Source organism: Crinia signifera, chromosome 4, assembly GCF_055691185.1.
Source record: "Crinia signifera chromosome 4, ASM5569118v1, whole genome shotgun sequence".
Taxonomy (NCBI): Eukaryota; Metazoa; Chordata; class Amphibia; order Anura; family Myobatrachidae; genus Crinia; species Crinia signifera.
Window position 1 is genome coordinate 148768721 of NC_139220.1, and position 19256 is coordinate 148787976.

At 42.2% G+C, this 19256-nt stretch overlaps 1 protein-coding gene across 2 annotated transcripts in view; it reads right to left on the reverse strand.

The window, feature by feature from the left end:
- Positions 1-19256, reverse strand: part of DOCK4 (dedicator of cytokinesis 4) — a 357536-nt gene that overhangs the window by 11930 nt on the left and 326350 nt on the right. For both annotated transcript variants that reach the window (XM_083182741.1, XM_083182740.1), the window contains 6 exons: positions 14966-15085; positions 14505-14626; positions 13249-13369; positions 8068-8149; positions 6417-6526; positions 2602-2674 (listed from right to left, as the gene is read on the reverse strand). In XM_083182741.1, the coding sequence (XP_083038867.1) occupies positions 2602-2674; positions 6417-6526; positions 8068-8149; positions 13249-13369; positions 14505-14626; positions 14966-15085 (628 nt within the window). The remainder of the gene's footprint in view (positions 1-2601; positions 2675-6416; positions 6527-8067; positions 8150-13248; positions 13370-14504; positions 14627-14965; positions 15086-19256) is intronic.

Sequence of the window (19256 nt, forward strand, 5' to 3'; positions counted from 1 at the left end):
CATGAGGATATCCATACAAAGAAATAAGGATAAAACAGGGTTTGAGGTGACCATATGTTTTAAAAAAGGGGCAGACTAGATGGGACGAATGGCTCTTATCTGCTGCCAATTCTATGTTGTTAGGAGTCACAACTTCCCTCTGACTGCCCACAAATGACAGACTGTCACTCACTTTGCAAATAAATCACAAGACCATCATGGCACAATAGCAGTGCGACTTATGCAGCCCATACACGGTCCGTTTTCACCGGCTCCGTTTAGTACTATGCGATGCACGCTCCCGCGCATCTCATCGCACGGTACAAAAAGTATGTGCTGCACATACTTTTTGTACTAGGTACACATCGCATCGGATCACAGTGCATGCACAAGGCATGCACCAGGGATGCGATCCGATGCGATGCGTGCTAATTAAGTGCCGAACGGATCCGTTAAACGGACCGTGTATGGGCACCTTTAGGCTCATTCCCTGTGGAAACCAAATCGCTCCACAGTGTACAACATCGACATTGCTTCCATCTCTGAATCAGTCCCTGTGTTCCTTAAGCTCCCATGTACATTGTACACCATTAACATTGGTTATTCTTTCTACTAAGGAGGTGCATTCTATTATAATGACTAATTTGTTCCAACATTATCATTTCACCTAATTGTTTCTTATTACGATTTCTGTTCAAATTGCTACAGTAGCTAGAGAGAATGGAAGGTGGGGAACAGAGGGCATACAATTAATATCTTGAAACAGGTTAGGCTGACATCTCTCAGTGCAATGTTCTAGTACTAACATAATATGCCAATATTGGTCTTCCATTGGGTGCTGGTAAGCATCATGCAATGACACACCGCTTATAAAAAAAAAATGTTATTATTATATCCAACATAAAATATACCTCTTAGCGCCGTGACTACCTGCAAATGTTCAACATACCATATATACTCGAGTATAAGCCTAATTTTTCAGAACATTTTTTATGCTGAAAAAGACCCCCTCGGCTTATACTCGAGTGAGGGTCCCACTTGAGTCAATAAGTTCTCCTAGTTTTTCTTGTAAAATCAGTTGCCTCGGCTTATATTCGGGTCAACTTATACTCGAGTATATACGGTACTTATCACATTTCCTAGTAAATATTATATAGTTTTCATCCCTTTAAATCATAATCTGAGTGATAGAGCTATACAACCAAGTAATTAATACATTTTAGTGTTAAGTAAAAATACAGATGAATCAAAGTGTCCAATTAAACCTGATTTACCTTTAGGAATATCAATTCCTGTGCCAAATACACTGACTGCACTTTATCTTATGTCAGTTTCTTTATACAGAACTTGAATTACAAGCTTTAATGATTAGCAATTAAGATCATTTTGTACTAAAATAATGGCCTCCATCTATCTTACTCAAAAGGCTCAAAGCGGCATTTTGTAATTATGTGCAGGCAAGGGACCAATCTCACAATACTGTATTAAAAGGGAAATGGACCCTTTCAGCTAAGCAGATTGTTAGGGACTTTGTGGACCACTACTGTATAACATCCGGCATGTGCAAAGGAAAAGTGGATAAAATATGGATGGCGGTTATTACTAGCCAGTGATACAAACTGCCCCACCCACCCCACAATACAATGCAGCAACTATTTACCACCCCCCCCCCCTTATGACACAAGAGTACAGGAAAACGGGTTGGGATCATTTGGTCTATTGCATTATGGTAGAAAGTCATTAGGTCGATTCCATTAGGTCGACATGCTAAAAGGTCGACATGATTCTAGGTCGCCATGGGAAAAGGTCGACATGATTCTAGGTCGAAAGGTCATTAGTTCGACAGGTCATTAGTTCGACAAGGTCATTAGTTCGACATTGTCTATGTCGACATTCACAAGGTCGACATGGGGTTTTTCACTGTTTTTTTACCTGAATGTCAACACAGTCGACATGGACACAGTTTAAAGTGCACTGCATCCCCTCGCATCGCTCGCTGCGCTCGCTATGCGTCGGGCACGGTGCCTCGTTACGCTCGGCACACTATTTTATTCTCCCACCACGCCCTAGTGGATGGTAGGGCATGAAATACCGCCTGTCGGCACATGTTGGCTCAAAAAACAGTGAAAAACTCCATGTCGACCTTGTGAATGTCGACATAGACAATGTCGAACTAATGACCTTGTCGAACTAATGACCTGTCGAACTAATGACCTTTCGAACTAGAATCATGTCGACCTTTTCCCATGTCGACCTAGAGTCATGTCGACCTTTTAGCATGTCGACCTAATGGATTCGACCTAATGACTGTCGACCATAATGCAGTAGACCAAATGACCGCATCCCAGGAAAACATGCATTTATATTTATGGTGGTAACAGCGTGTTGATGTTGGTCATTATGTTACTGATTATTTGGCCACTCCAAATCCTTCTACAACAATGCAATGTTAAAGGAAAGAGTTATGTATACAAAAGGAGAAGTAATAGCCAATTTTGGTGTGTGCTGCTTTGTCTTCTTTTATCATCCATTTTAACCTATGCTTTATTAACATTGAAGTGCAGAACCTACTGAAAGAACTCATCTGTACGTTTTTGGAGAAAGAGGACATACAGTATGTACCTTTATCTGGAGCAGAAAGATTTGGGTCACTCCGAGGCAAAGTGTTTTCCCCAATGTGATTAAAGAAAACTCTCTAGAAATATTGAAACAATGGACAAAAAAACCATTAGCATGTAAACATATATACTGGTAACCTGTTAGCAACATGACTTTTTTGTTTTTGTTTAGTGGCGCGATTATAATGGTTTCCAAAAATGACATTTTTACTCCTGTTTTAGCTTTTTGACTAATGGTGCTTTTTTTGTTTAGAAACGTGATAAACTTGATAAATGCCAATGTTTATAAGCTATTAGATTGCTTATAGGCTGCAAACTTTTAATTCTGAAGGAAAAAGGTACTAAAGTCTCCCCAGTATTATTTTTACTGCAGTCATGCCTAAGAATCTAAAGTTTGGAGTCTTTTTTGCCTTTTATTTTTGCCAAATGTGACTAGGATGCACAGGGACAATGTTGTTTAATTTGATATATGACCAGTGGGACCCTACAATGCAGCTGACAGGCACCAGGCCAGGCGCATGCACTGGACTGGTGATGAGCAAGTACAGGTTGAGTATCCCTTATCCAAAATGCTCGGGACCAGAAGCATTTTGGAGATAACGGATTATTCCGTATTTTGGAATATTTTTATTTGAATGAGGTATCTTGAATTTAAGTTGTACAAACACATGAAATACACACAAATATATTTTATTTGTGCATGAAACAAGGTTTCAAAACATGAAAAAAAGTTTGTGTACAATCTCAGGTACTGAATTTGAATGGTAAGCAATAATTTTTATGCACACATTTAGTGCCAGTTCTATATCATGTCCCCAGTAGTGCCAGCTACAGATGTACCCAGCAGTGCTTTTAGCAAGAAAAAAGGTACTTGTGTAGTTTCACGGCAGCAGTTACGTAGTCAGCGTAGCGTCCCTGTCAAAATCAGCGTAGTGTTCCCACGGCCAGAGTAGTCAGCGTCCCTGTCAGCATCAGCGTAGTGTTCCCGCCCATTCGCGGCTACTTGGAGCTTACGTACTTAGCGTAGTCAGTTAGGCATCCCTGTTAGTATCAGCTTCCTGTTCCCCCCGTTCGTGGCTTGCTGGAGCTTACGTAGTTAGCGTAGTCAGTCAGCGCTTATTACATTGTGTGGGAACCATTGACCATTTTAACCTGCCTGACATAACAGATGTGAATGTGTTTCTGAAACACGTCTTCAAATTGTGACCTCTGATCTCTTCAAATTGTGTTCCTGAAACACCCCCACTATCCACGTCTGCCCGGAGCGTGGCGAGCCCCGCGAGGGGAAGCGGTATGCGTCCTCCGGACCTCTTCATACCCCCACTATCTATGTCGGCGTGGAGTTGATTCTATAAAGTGTGGCGAGTGCACGCGAAATACACGCCAAGTAATCCGAGTCCCCTCGCCACGCTTCAGGCACGGCGGCTCGCTGCGCTTGCCACACTTTATTAAATCATCTTCACACCGACGCGGGGCTCGCCACACTTCGGTCAGATGTGGATAGTGGGGGTTTGAAATTGAGGCATCCTGTATTGTGCATGAGACGCACTTGCGCACTAAATCCTGTCCGTTTCCTTGAAGCAGACACAGGCAGGGTTGCCGTACCCTGCCGCAAGAATTACTAAGATGCACAAGCGTCTGAGACACTTGTGCATCTGAGACAGGTGGAACGCTTCTCCGCCGGTGCCAGCATGATCGCCTCTCCGCCGGCGTCCACCAGCACAGGAATCTGGTGGTTACCAGCACTGTGTGAGAGGCGCTCACTAGGCTTGCCAGGGATGCTGGGGACAGAGCTGCAGCTCCCGGGGACAGTAAAGTGACTACGCTGCCTGACGGGGACACTACACTGACTACACAGGGCTGCCGCGGGGACACTACACTGACTACGCTAGGCAGCCATTGGGTTACGCTGACAACGTAGCTTAGCCTACGCTGAAAATGTAGCTTAGCCTGTTTCCGTGAAACTACACAAGTACCCAAAAAAAGACATTTTGGAAAAGATGGTTTTTGGAATAATTTGGATAACGGATATCTGGATAAGGGATAATCAACGTGTAGTACTTCCAATAGGAAGTCACTGCATTTACAATGAAGCCAGTGCAGTCTCATGGACTGCATCTGGCTTCATGAATGCAGAGAAGGGAGGCAGCGTTTACTAGGTAAAATCTGCCACTATACTGTATATGAAACTGCATGTGACATTTGTAAACGAAGTGCTACAATGTAGCAGCTGCAGCTTTTTTTTAATACAAGTTCTGCTCCATATACAAACTCTCACACACAATATACAACAAAAAGGAAAAGTGATCCACCCTGGTGCTACCCAGTTATGCCAAGTATCTCTAAAAAGATGACCTCAGCCATCTATATGGACTGGTAATGATACACATGCTGCTGCCTGCTCAGAGGTGAGTGACGGCAGGGGGCTGGCTGTGCTGCAGCATGGCCGTCGTGAACGATGATATCCTCGTCTGGACATGCGTGGATGAGGGAGGGGGTCATTAACGACAGGGAGCATACCCACTAGGCATTATTGTCCACAATATCACTCCGAAAGCCCTACCGCCTAATGTGTATGGGGCTTAACACTGCATGGCTAACAGTGGCAAACAGTGAGGTTGCGCTAAACCCCTAGTTATATTATGTCTCATGTATGGCAGAAATATAGGAGGACACTGTACTAGGCTCTCATTATAAAATATAGCATTTACTCTGTAACTATTAGCTTATTCAACACTGCAGTAAATTCTGCCAAGATGATTATATAATGAAAACCTATACAGAGCATACACTGTATAGGATTAATATAGGACTTCTATACTTTTGAATATTATCAACACAATGATGTCTGCCGTAAATTGAAACCAACAGGAAAATAGATGTTAAAGCGATTTAAAAAACTATTAACTGTAAAACAATTGTATATTACATATACACATTCAAGCAGGAGGCAATAACAATCCTTTAGTATTCAGGAAACATTTTAACATGATGAAAAGGGGGAAAGGTCTCAACTTTCTCTACTTTCATAGTTCCAGGTTACCAAGCAACTTCCTAGCAAACAATGACCGTAAGAAGGTACTGAGAAAACCTAGCTAGCTCATTTTCTTACAAAGGGATTAGCTACTTGGTAAAAACAGCACATAGCTGTATTGCAGCAATAATGACCTTTCTCTATAAACAAATAGAAGCAGCCTATTAACCATTCACTATGCCAGTGATAATGTAGGCATATTATATTCAATGGTGCATCCACGTGTCCTGACATCGTAGTTGTTGCCCGTATTGATTTTTTTGCATGCATCTACCCTTATCTATATATCTATTTACAGTGTGTACAGGTATTCAAGAGTTATTTACTTTGACTATTGTCTTTGTTGTTTATTTAATGTTGCGGAACCAAACACATATACTGTACTGTATGAAGGCACTATGCTGTACGTCAATCTGATTTCTGTTAGGCTTTACTTGTACTATAGGACTTATCTGTAATGGCACACACATATGGCATAATTCTGGTCCATTTGCAAAAGCAAATTCTCTCTCTAATGGACAAAACCATGCTGCACTGCAGGTGGGGCAGATGTAACATCTTCAGAGAGAGTTAGATTTGGGTGAGGGGGTTTACTTCAAATTGATAACGGTCTTGCACTGTGAAAATAAAGTATTTACCCTGTACAGAAACAAAATAACACCCAAATCTAACTCTCTCTGCACCCCCTGCAGTGCAGCATGGTTTTGTCCATTAGAGAGAGAATTTGCTTTTGCAAATGAACCAGAATCAGGCCCATACTGTCGGTTGTCTGACAAGCTGGCTACCTGTGGTGGTTCAGCTGGGACAGGGAATATGGCACTGCAGGGCCTCTCTCTTGGGGACAGGCAGGAGTTCTCTCTGGAATGCTTGTGTTTGTCAGATAACAGTGGAGAGGCTAAAACAGAAGAACAGGAATCAGTTTCATTGCAAATATAACATAAGCGGTAATTTGTAGCAGCTACGTTTTATATAATGTTAACTAGAATAGTGTTTGCATTTGTAAAATAATAGTCTGCCACTTCAAAAGGGGTATGGATTATTGGATAGACATCAATTAGGTCGACACCACAAGGTCTACGTGCATCAAGGTTGACATGACAAGAGGTCGACATGGGGCTAGGTCGCAAGGGTCATTAGGTCGACATGGGAAAGGTCAACAGTCAAAAGGTCGACATGGGGTTTTTCACTTTTATTTTGTCCTGAATTTCAACACAGTCGACCAGGACTGAAACAGAGCCGTGCTCGCCATGCTTCAGGCATGGTGCCTTGCTCGGCACACTATTTTATTCTCCCCCACCACGCCCTAGTGGATGGTAGGGCATGAAATACCGCCTGTTGGCACATGTTGGCTCAAAAAAAAAAAAAAGGTGAAAAACCTTTAGACTGTCGACCTTCCCCATGTCGACCTAATGACCCTGTCTACCTTAAATCATGTTGACCTTCTGTCATGCCAACCTTCTGGTGTGGACATAATGCTTGTCTGTCTAGTGACCGCATCCCCACTTCAAAAGTAAATTGATAAACGGCTTAGATGTTCAGTAACTCACAGCGACTAATGGCACATAGCTGCGTACTATGTATGATACAGTACAACTTCCACCACGAATGTGAAAAAAAATCATCATAACCCAAAATGCCCACAATAATAAATACTATCAAAATAAATGAACCAAGATAGCTTTTAAGCTATCGTTATTATATTGGTCTGCTTTCAAAGTTGGTAATGAAACCGCCAATTGTACACGTTAGGTTAGCCAGTATACCTTGTAACAAACAATGACGTGGGTTTTGACAAATGGCTAAGTGCACATGTGAAGCCAACCTAAAGAGCACTAAAGCAACAGTCTGAATGAGTATTCCATTTCCATTAGTGCAGTACAATTACCTGGTTTGGGTTCATGTAAATATGTGCGATACATTCCTTAAGATGGAAAGTCTAATGTAAATCCCCATTTTGTAGTACTGAAAGAACATCTCCACATTATGATGCAATATGAATGGAATTTATGGACAGACCATGAAAGCGACCCATATGACATGATTATCAGTTTTATTATTATTATCCTTAACTTATATGGTGCCACAAGGGTTCTGCAGTGCCCAATTACAGAGTACAGTTTTCAGATCTGAACTCATGCAGATGACCTCTATTACCTGGAGAGAATGACTGGGAGCCTTTCCAGGCCTGAAAACGGTAGTATGGTTGAAGATATGGCATTTCCCATGAGACTATGCCTCCTTTCCACTAATCCTGCCTTCTAATTTTCAATGCAAATTTCCCTTTGTCCCCCATGGACAAGTTTCAAAGTATGTTCATAGTGATATTTCCATTTTGTCCACTATGTCCAAAAATATGGTACATTTTTATCATGGTGAAACAGTGACAGATGTACTGTACTTCACTACTGCATCAAACACAAAATCAATATACAATACCCCTAGCACTTGATGGGGCAGAACTTGTCACATTTGGGGAGGCGGAATGTGTCGAACTCAGACTTGAGGTAGAAGGACTTGGCTGAAACAGAGAAAATAAAGTCAGTGCATGGTTAAAGTATAGGAACAGACTTCAAAATGCTTTGGCTTCTCATCATTTACAGTAAAGCCTCATGTTCCATTATGTTATAGGCAGTGCTATTTTTCAGGAGGAACCAGCAGGAACTCAGTTCCTGAACTGAACCTCTAATTAAATATGACATCATCAGGTACTAAAAATGTACTTTCCATTAAATAAGTTTTATTTTAAAGTCATCTGTGAGTGCCTTTGTTTCTAAATACAGTATATACATCTATCTCTCCCTCCCCCTCTTTATTATATATATTATTTTTTATTTATTTGATCCGCCCCCAGACCTGGAGTTCCTGGACCTATTTTTCCAGAAAAATAGTACTGGTTATAGGCTTACTTAAAATGTTCTAGAGATGTACATAGAGCGAAGTGGCAGTGTGTATAAGCTGCATCCAGTTACTTAACACAGGATTGCTTCATCTCAGCACCAGTCACTGCTCTGGTCACTAGGACACGTTTTTCAGTTACTATGGCTACTGTTATTTGTGAAATGCTGGTGTAAGTGTATATGGTTCTACTATAAACAGCTTTCATAGGTGAACATCTGTAATCATAATTTGGGGCACAGTCATCTAATATATCAAAATATGCTGCCATACCTCCTCATTTACAAAGCTGATTTCAGATTAGCAGAGTACCAACCAAATAGACACACTAAATCCAGAACAGAAACAGATGCCTCCCCATACACCTATCCGTACCATATGACGCTGTGCACTTTTTTTCCAGCAGGTTTGCATCTAATTTGTATATAGGGCCTAATTCAGACCTGATAGTGGGACAAATCTGTACTCAAAATGGACAAAATCATATGCACTGCAGGTGGGGCAGATACATGTGCAGAGAGAGTTAGCGATGGTTGCATTTTTTTTGCATTTTTTTGTGCAGGATAAATACTGGGATGCAGTAACAATCCCGGCGGTCGGGATCCCGGCATTCAGAATCCTGATGCTGGAATCCCGACCGCCGAAATGCCGACACATTCTCCCTCCGTGGGTGTCCACGACACCCCTGGAGGGAGAATAAATTAGTGTGCCGAGCGTAGCGAGGCACCGGGCCCGCTGCGTGGCGAGCGCAGCGAGCCCGCAAGGGGGGGCGATCCACGTCTCCCCCTTGTCGGCATTTCGGCTGTCGGGATTCTGAATGCCGGGATCCCGACCGCCGGGATTCAATACTGAATCCTAAATACTGGCTGCTTTATTTTTACACTGTAATTTGTATTTTAGTTTTAACACACCCTACCCAAATCTAACTCTCCCTGCACAAGTTACATCTGCCCCACCTGCAGTGCAGTATGGTTTTGCCCATTTTAAGGACATATTTGCCCTGTGATGAAGTCTAAATTAGGTCCATAGTATACTAGGTACGTAGGAATAGGATTTTTGTTGGAAATTAGATGGTGTAAAGTTGCAGATAAAAAAAAAAAGTATGACATCAGAGCTTTGCTTTTTACACAGATAGCATACTTTTTCCTTAATTTTGCTACTCTTTACTCATCCCTTGTAATGCCAACAGTGCTGTGAGCGATCCTCAAAATATCTGCTAAAAATGCCACCATCACTCACAGCGACTGTTCTTTTAGTATACATAAATACAAATACAGCCAAGTCAATTAAGTGAAGTTTAGTTAAATATTGCACCCCCAAAAAAAAGAACAGTCACTGTGAGTGGTGCTGGCATTTCTATTGGATATTTTGAGATTCTATTAAAGCAACGTTGGCACTCAAATTTGCTTGGCAATGTTCACACCTCTTTTGACCAATTCTCATGGCACTCAAAGGCAGGTAATTCAATGCCGATGCGAGCGGCCGGCGAGGGGGTTAAACTGCGAGGATCACAGAAAACCAGTGATCCTCGCAGTTTAACCCCCACGCCGGCCGCTCGCACTATGCAACGTTCCGGGGGAATCCTCGCAGTCACAGAACGGCAAGGATTCCCCTAAACTGCGAGAGCCGAGGCTCGCTGTAATTAGCCTCGGCTCTCGCAGTTTTTGGAGGCACATTCGCAAATTCCCCCTCGCTCAAAAAACGGAGCGAGGGGGAATTTGCGTATGAGGGGGGTCAGTTGAATACTGACAGGGTGAGCGGTGACTGCGAGCAAAAAGTCCTGCTCGCAGTCACCGCTCGCCCACGGCATTGAATATATGCCAAAGGGTTAATTCTGCATGTTGCTCACAGTGTACTAAGTAATTAGTATTGCATTTATTTTATTTAAGTTGTAGATTAATCATAATGATTTTTTTAGGATTTTACCCTAAACTGTGTACTTTTTCCTTACTTTTACTAAATCTTCCTCTATTCTGAGTTCCTTACAATGTACTAGTTACTTAAAGTTAGTGTTTTGGTTGAGCTAGGACCCAAAGTAATGCTCACCAACAGCAGCAGATGCAGGGCTGACCACATAATTTTATATGTGCACATATAAAAAGACATGTTCTTATACAGTATATAATATACAGTATGTACTGGTTGGTTCCCCGGGGATTGACAGCTCTGTGTGCATAAGGCGCTGTTCTAAGCCTTCCCCAGATTCCTGTGAATCCAGCCAAAAGGAGTCTTGGGATGGGGTTAGAAGTGTGATGCCTTATGCGGAGTCCTGGGTACTGCATGGCTCCTTATGCATACAGTGCTGCCAATTCCCTGGGGAACCAGCCAGCACATGTATTACACACTTTAGAACAGTGTTTCTGAACCTTGGGTATGGTATTTGGGATCTACAATATCTAGGTCTACAGTCATAAGGTCGACCACTATAGGTTGACAGTCAAAAGGTCAACAGGGTCAAAAGGTCGACACAAGTTTTTTGGTGTCTATGTCGACATAGGTCAGTATGGACATGCTTTGGGCACACTATTATATTCTCCATCCACGCCGTAGTGGATGGTAGTGCATGAAATACCACCTGTTCAGCTCAAATGTATTTATTTTTTAAAAACCATGTCGACCTTTTTCATGTTGACCCTTTCCATGTCGCCCTCTTGACTGACAACTAATAGTGATCGACCATATGACTGTCGACCTAGAGAGTCAATCTATCATGACTTCAGATACCCTTACGCTACAATTATGTTCTATACAAAGATTCTTGACAAAGTACGAGATGGAAAATAGAAAACGAAAAAAGATGCCAACTGCACTAATACACAATAATAAAAACGTGTCATTTTTCCATGACCATGTGCAGAAAACATTTCTCAAGGATACGGATCTATTATTATTATTTATTAACAGTTTCTTATATAGCGCACACAGATTACGCAGCGCTTTACAGAGATCATTTTGAACATTCACATCAGTCCCTTCCCCAGTGGAGCTTACAATCTATCACATGTACACGCACACGCAGACAATCTATCACATGTACACGCAGACATTCTAGGGTTAATTTTGTTGGGAGCCAATTAGCCTAACAGTATATTTTTGGACCGTGGGAGTAAACCGGAGTACCCGGAGGAAACCCACGCAAGGATCTATAATCCCTATCACAGTCTCAGCTTGAACTCTGCAGTAAAAATTATTCTGTGTATTAGCGCTCTGCGCTGGCCAATAGTCATGATGTTATAGCAAGATAAGAAAAACTGGTACTTGTTTCCTAGCACGGCGCCCATCACATTGTATACCATAAGACTAAATATGGTATGCGATGCGATGCTATGCGATGTTGTACAATAAAAAATTGTATGGCATACAATGCGATGGTATATGATTTTTTATTGTACAACCACCCAGTTGGGTCCTTACAATGTTAAATGCCCCCCCACTATCAACGCCAACCTGAAGCGTGGCGAGCGCAGCGAGCCCGCGAGGGGCGGCGGTACACGTCCTCCGACCTTTTCATACCCCCACTATCCACATCGGCGTAGAGTTGAATTTATATAGTGTGGCGAACGTGGCTAGCGCAGCGAGCCCCGCAAGGGGACGTGGAATACATGTAAAGTAATACGCGTCCCCTCGCCACGCTTCGGGCTCGGTGGCTCGCTGCCCTCGCTAAACTATCTAAAATTGACTCCACGCCGATGTGGATAGTGGGGGTATGCAAAGTTCGGAGGACGCATACCGCTGCGCTCGCCACGCTTCGGGTTCGCGTTGATAGTGGGGATGGCGTGGGGGTGCATTTAACATTGTAAGCACCCATTACAGTGCTTATATAATAAAAAAATCATATTGGGGCTGCTTTTAACATTGTAAGCACCCATTAGGGTGCTTATACAATAAAAAATCGTATCACATCACATCGCATGCGGCTATATGGCATGCAATGATATGCGATGGCATAAGATGCCATAAGATGAAAAAATGGGCGCCGTGCTAGGAAACAAGTACCCACAAACTTTCAATACTGTAATTGTTTACTACTGTCTAAACGGGGTGCCAGTCGGGATTACGAAAGTAATTTACCCGACGTCGGGATCCCGACTGTTAAAACACCAACAGACGGGTCCCCGACGGCCACCGGCTATTCTCCCTCATGGGGGTCCACGACCCCCATAGAGGGAGAATAGAATAACTGGAGACCGTAGCTAGCCACTGTGCCCGCAGCGTGGCGAGCGCAGCGAGCCCACAAGGGGCTTTGTTGCGCTCGCCATGCTGTCTGAGGCCGACCAGTCGGGATCCCGATGTCAGAACCCTATACCACACCCGTCTAAACATACTAACTTCCAATTTCCTGTTATTTATTTGAAGAAGAAAAAAAGAGATATCAGAGATTATGGAAAATAGATCGGTACTTATATGTTAGTTGGGCGCCCACTAAGCTATTTGCTTAGTATTACGTGTACGCGTGCCACGCTTCGCGCTCGCCACACTAACTAGAATCAACTCCATGCCGACATGTATAGTGGGGTATCAGCGTACTTACTATAGTGGGCGCCCAACTAACATATAAGTACCAATAGATCACAACTAAGAACACAAATTCTAAAATTGTGCCAACAACGTTCATGGCATAGTCTGGGAACAAGAGATGAGAAGCTGGTAGTATGTGACTAGAGCGCTCTGCGTGACGCAACAAAGGACAGTACTACTTCCATAAAAATATTGATTACTTACCTGCATGTGAAATACTTCATCAGAACTTTCTGACTGTCCTGTCAAATTGCTAACTTCAGCTGATGCTTGAGAGGAGAGGGAGGATGAAGAGTATCTATTTACAGCTGGGTAACTCAACGGGCTGTTAGGCAAAGGAAAACCAAATTTAAAAAAATAAACAAACCATATGTGGCAAAAGGTTTTATTTCAGTTCTTATGCTCTCCTGACAATAACAAAACTAGTTTTCTTATGAGGGACCTTTAAGCGTAAACAACTGCCCTAATGTTCGCATCACCTTCCGTGATGATATATATGGTACTGACATATTGTATCATTACCACAGCTGTTAAGTCTGCTTTACAATGGGCAGATATGTAGGCAGAGGCGGATTGGCCATAGACCCTATAGGGAAGATTCCCGGTAGGCCTACGCACCAATGAGGCCACCTGTCAGCTAGTGTATATTTAAAAAATGAAAGATGTGGCCCTATCCAGTGGAGTGGCTCTGTTTCCCTTCTATCTCCCACACAAAAAGCCTTTACTGGTTCACAATACCCAATGCCGAATTTTCTCATCTAAGGCAGGCACCCATATCTATCCATTGTGACATTTGTTAAAGGGACATGCATGGGTGCCATCTGGGGTGTAACACTTTCTGGGCTCCACTAAGGAAGGGGTGAGGATATTTTTATTCCCATTATTCCCAACAGTGCACCCAATTCATAATATGCCATATTATAATGCCCCAAATTATAAAAATGGCACATTTTACTGCCACTGCTACACATGCCAGTCAGTGTCCCCAGTTCCCATTATACCACACACACATTTCTGGGAATCTGGTATATATCTTTATGACCTGGGTGTTGTTTAGTCAGACCCCTATAGCAACATCAGCCCCTGCACCCACTACAGCTATGCCAATATTACCCACACTCTCATTATACAGCATTAGTTGCACAAATTGGAATATAATGGTACACTCAAGTTTGTTACATGTTTAAGATTACAGTTCTTTGGAAACTCAAGAAAGTTGAAAATGTGAAGAAAATTGTATCCATTCTAGCTAATTTACTTATAAATATAGTGACATTTTTCCAGAATAAAAAGAATCCCACTGGAACAGACTATGTCAAACAATAGACAATAGAGACAGATTATGAATGACCTGTGGACCTGTAAATACTAAATCATAAAGCATTAGTTAAATTATTACGACAAATTATCTCAAACACAGAATTTCAACAGGAATGACAGGGATATTAGATGAGCATCACCTTCTTCTAGGTATCACCCGGGCAGCATCTGGACCCATGACTGCAGGTGCTGAATTTCTAGGTATACGAGGACTTCCATTGGGGAAATTAACAGGACTAGGTGGTACACACGTGGAAACATCCTAGTAGTCCAAAGAAATACATATCAGCACATCAACTGTGTACACATTAGAGATAATTATGAGCCTAAGGAACATCATAAATTCTAGAGCAAGATATATTGTTGCAAGGGACTTACAATTAGGAATTCAGCAGTTACAAAGATACAACAACCTACCTATATTGTGCATATATGGTAGGGACTCCAAAGGTTCAAAATTCTAACTTCCCAAAGTGAGAGGTAATTAAACGTATTAACCAAAAGATGTCACTGTTGCGTAATAATGCATTTCTTACAAACGCAGGTTTGACAGTACCTGAATGAACTACACTAAAGTCCAGAAAATTATTGTTTTTCATACCTGTATTCCCAGACTCGATTTGAGCACAAAGAACTGGTCTACCATCTTTTTGTGTAAAGGTCTCATATCTTGAGGGACAAATTTCTCATGCACAGCTAAACCAAATTCCAATATCTGGGCCTGAAAAAAAAAAACGAAGAAGAAAACAAAAATGAACTTTTTAAAATCCAATTTCATTGATTTATTGCAATTGCTGCATTTACCCATAGATGGGAGCGTAAAGCATATTTGAGCGAGCAAGCCCAAGTCCTAATATAGGGTTTGTATGTATCTAGAGCAGCAGAAGTGTGTCTTTATAGAAATTGCTTATCACTGGGGGTGACAGGTCACTGTATAAAGGTGGTTATTTTTTCAGACATATATGCTGCACAAGACCAATTATCTAATAGTCACTGTGATCTTTTTCTATTCCTGACAATTTAGCACAGAAGACCAAACTGTATTTGATGTCCTAATCATACAAAAATGAAATATATGTTTGTCGGTTTCATATGCTAGAAATGGTCTGTGCTATGTGTAGGGTATCATCATATCCACAACACAATTACATAGGAAATGTTTGAATAAATAAATGATCTTAGAGGTCAGACTGTGCAGAACTAACTAGCTCAAAGTATTTTAATGGTCAGTTATACAGCTACAAAAAAACTTCTTATACAGTAGATATATCGCTGGCAGCTTATGAGTAGTGAAAACTAGGAGACACTTTGCCACATATTGTGTGATTACTGCGATCATGAAAAAATGAAAAAAATGTGTAATGACAACTGGAACTAAAGGCAATAATCAGTTGTAAACAATGGACTTTGCTTTTCTAAAATTGTACATACATTTTCAACTTACACTGTACTGCCCTAAAGAAAATTAAAGACTTACGGTGAAATGAAATAGGATGAGAGATTCAGAAAATTAGAGATTTGGTAAGAAATCTCCAGGTTCTTTTAAGTGGCAATCATTTACACTGCAAAATCAAACTATTTTTGCAGTTTAAATGATTGCCACTTTAAAAAAAACCTGGAGATTTCTTACCGAATCTCTCACTTTCTGCCTGGTGTACTTACACAATTACACTGTAGTGTGATAAAAACACTGGAATAGTTTGGAAGGGGAGGAATATTTGCCCAAGGTTTTGAATCTATGTATTTTAAAACTCCAGGAATGTTGTATTGGTTCTGCAGAGAGCTTTCCCGGCTTTTGGTCAGAACTGGTCAAGGGGTTCTGGAGTATGGATAGGAGAGAGAAGGGCAGGCTCCCGTCCATTAGGCAGAGTCTGATTCTTAGGCTTGTTGGCCTCACAGAAGGCTAATTACGGGATTCATCTGTATGAGGGCATAATAAGGCTGTCAGACTGATAACTAGCTCTTTCACACTGCAGTCTCTTCTTTTCCCAGGCAGAGATGTCTGTTACTGAAAACAAACAGAACTTGAATTTTGTTGTAATGAGTAAGGCATGACTTATGTATAGTTAGTGGCCTGATGGCAATATATTTGTTTTGAAATTGTATTTTGTTGTCTAAAAAAGCCATGTGAGGCCAGATGCACCAGAATCCTTAAAGTTGTGTGAGCTCTAGGTTATGTGCACTGCCATCTCCCCCCAGGAGATTGTACCTGTTCCCCTAGCCCTGCTACTCTAGTCATAAGCTAAATTAATGATTTATGTTTTGACAACAATCTATATTGGTTTGACTTTAAAAAAGAAAGACATGCAGAACTGATCCCCACATATTATTGTCTCTGTATTCACACCTTTCTGCATATTTTGTAATGTAAAACTCCTCTAATAAATATGCCCAAGTAAAAAAAAAAAAAAAGAAAGACTAAAAAAATAAAAAATCTATAATAAAGCAGTATCAAGGCCATGCGCAGAAAAAAAACATAAAATATATTTCATAACCTGTGTATGTTTAAAAATGTCTGACATGCAGGGTCCTGCATTTTACCGATTTGCAGAGCTGTGAAACGATGATTTACAGTCTATTATTTAAAGTTCAAGGAAGTGAGATAATCTTGGACCAGTAATAGGGGAAATCCAATTAGCCATGTACATTTTTTCAGCTACAAACACATGGCTAATATCGAGACTTTAGGCTACTGGCCATTATCAGACTTCCCAATTATAGCACGGCCGAAAAAGTGCCTGAGATATTTTTGGGGCAATAACACATGGGAACTGCGATAACTTTCCAGCTTCTAGAGCTGGTTAGTGGGTACTTTGATTTGAGTGCCTCAGCTTAATCCCGGATAGGTGTCAGTCAGTTAATGGTGCGAATTGGATAGCCCCCCAAATAAAAATTATGTGTTTAATGTATCTACTTCAATCCCAAATAATCAGACCTCCTTTTAAAAGCAAGTTCATGAAATGGATAAATCCTGAGGAGGTTATCATGTCCCAAGGAGCATTGGTTCACCTCTAAAGGATGTGGTGTAATTCTGTGAGTAACTTATCAATTAACTTTGGCACTGAGAGTGAGTTACACTAAAGATAGGAGCTGAGGAGCATTTTGCTGCAAAGATAAAATGGTAGATCTGTGAGTTCCAATAAAATGGAAAATCTGTGAGTTCCAATTGATGGGCCACCTCAGCATTATTGCTCCACTATCATATGATAAGCAATAATGCCGAGATTGCCTGTCAATTTCTAATACCCCTTTTGTGCCAGCTAAAATTCCCGGGTTGGCCCCGGGAACCATCCGGGACTAGCGTTGATGTGAAAGGCTCCCAAGCCAAAATCCCAGGAATGATGTGCTGGGATTTCAACCCTGCTAGCTAGCAGGTTGCTCCTGGGACCTTCCCGGAATACATGCCAGTGTGAAAGGTACTTACCTGGCTTCACAGCTTGCTGTCACTGGCCGTGCTGCTGGAAGAGAGCGATGCACAGTCTCTGCTGCTGGGGAAAGGACCGGTCTCTGCCTCCCGTCATTCAGGGGAGCTAGATCAGGGCTGGGTCAAGCGGTGCAGGGGACTCTCACCAGGCAGCAGCTCCTGTGTGCCGGCTGCAGTGACACTCTCCGGGCAGCAGCTCCTGTGTGCCGGCAGAGGTGACTCTCTGTGGGCAGCAGCTCCTATGTGCAGGGGGCGGCATGTACTATCCTCCCATGTCCAGGTACAGCACGCACACCCCCCATAACACTCACAGCTCTGAGCACCTGGCCAATCCCAGGCTTGCCCCGCCAGCATCATCCCACTCACCCCGCCGTCCACAATAACTCTCCCCCTCACACCAGAAAATGCAGGAACTAGGCTGGATTGAAAGGGGCCAATCATGGAATGCCTCTGCATGATCCCTGGACTTTATTCCGAGGTAAGTCCCTGCATTTTCTAGTGTGAAAGGGATATCAGTGGTCTCCTTCATGCCAGTTCATGGTTCATATTTCATTGTCTGTTGGGATTTATTTCCTTTTTATTTCGGAATTTTTTTTGTGTGTAAAATTATTGTAGCTGTAAGTCTTGGAAATTCAAAACAATTAATGCAACGTAATCTATTTGCGTTGTTTAATGTACCTGGAATCCTGTCGCCTATGCTACCTGTCCAGTTGAAATTAAGTGTACAATATTTATAATTATGTAAGTAGAGCTAAAAAAAACTTCTCACAGACCATAAATGAATCCGTGCTGGTGGCAGTATCATTGGGGGGTATTCAATGCTGCAGCGAGTGGCCGGCGAGGGGGTTAATCAGCGAGGATTGCAGAAAACCAGCGATCCTCGCTGTTTAACCCCCGCGCCGGCCGCTCGCTCTATTCAATGTTCTGGGGAAATCCTCACCGTCACGAGACGTCGCGAGAATTCCCCAAAACAGCGAGACCCGCGGCTACTGCAGAAAACTCGCTGTTTTTAGCAGCGAGTCTCGCTGCTTCTGGAGTCGCATCCGCCAATTCTCCCTCGCTCAAAAAACGGAGCGAGGGGGAATTGGCGTATGCGGAGGGTGTGTTGAATACTGTCAGGGTGAGTGGTGACAGCGAGCAGGAAGCCCTGCTCGCTGTCACCACTTGCAAACAGCATTGAATACCTGCCATTGTGTTATTAACCATGTGTGCTGACGTAAACATAAATATTAAATTGTAAACCCAAGATATGCCAACATTCAATAGCCACATTCCTTATAGAAAATATCTGCATTTGCACTCCCCAAATCTACCCCCATTCTCTTTCTGTATGCATAAGGACACATACGTGTCAGATCTACATACAGTATGGACACAGGTATAGGCTATTATGTGGACAAATAATACAAATTTCCTTATTTTACTCTAAGAAAAATTAGGAGTACTGCCAGGACAGCAAGAGCCACAG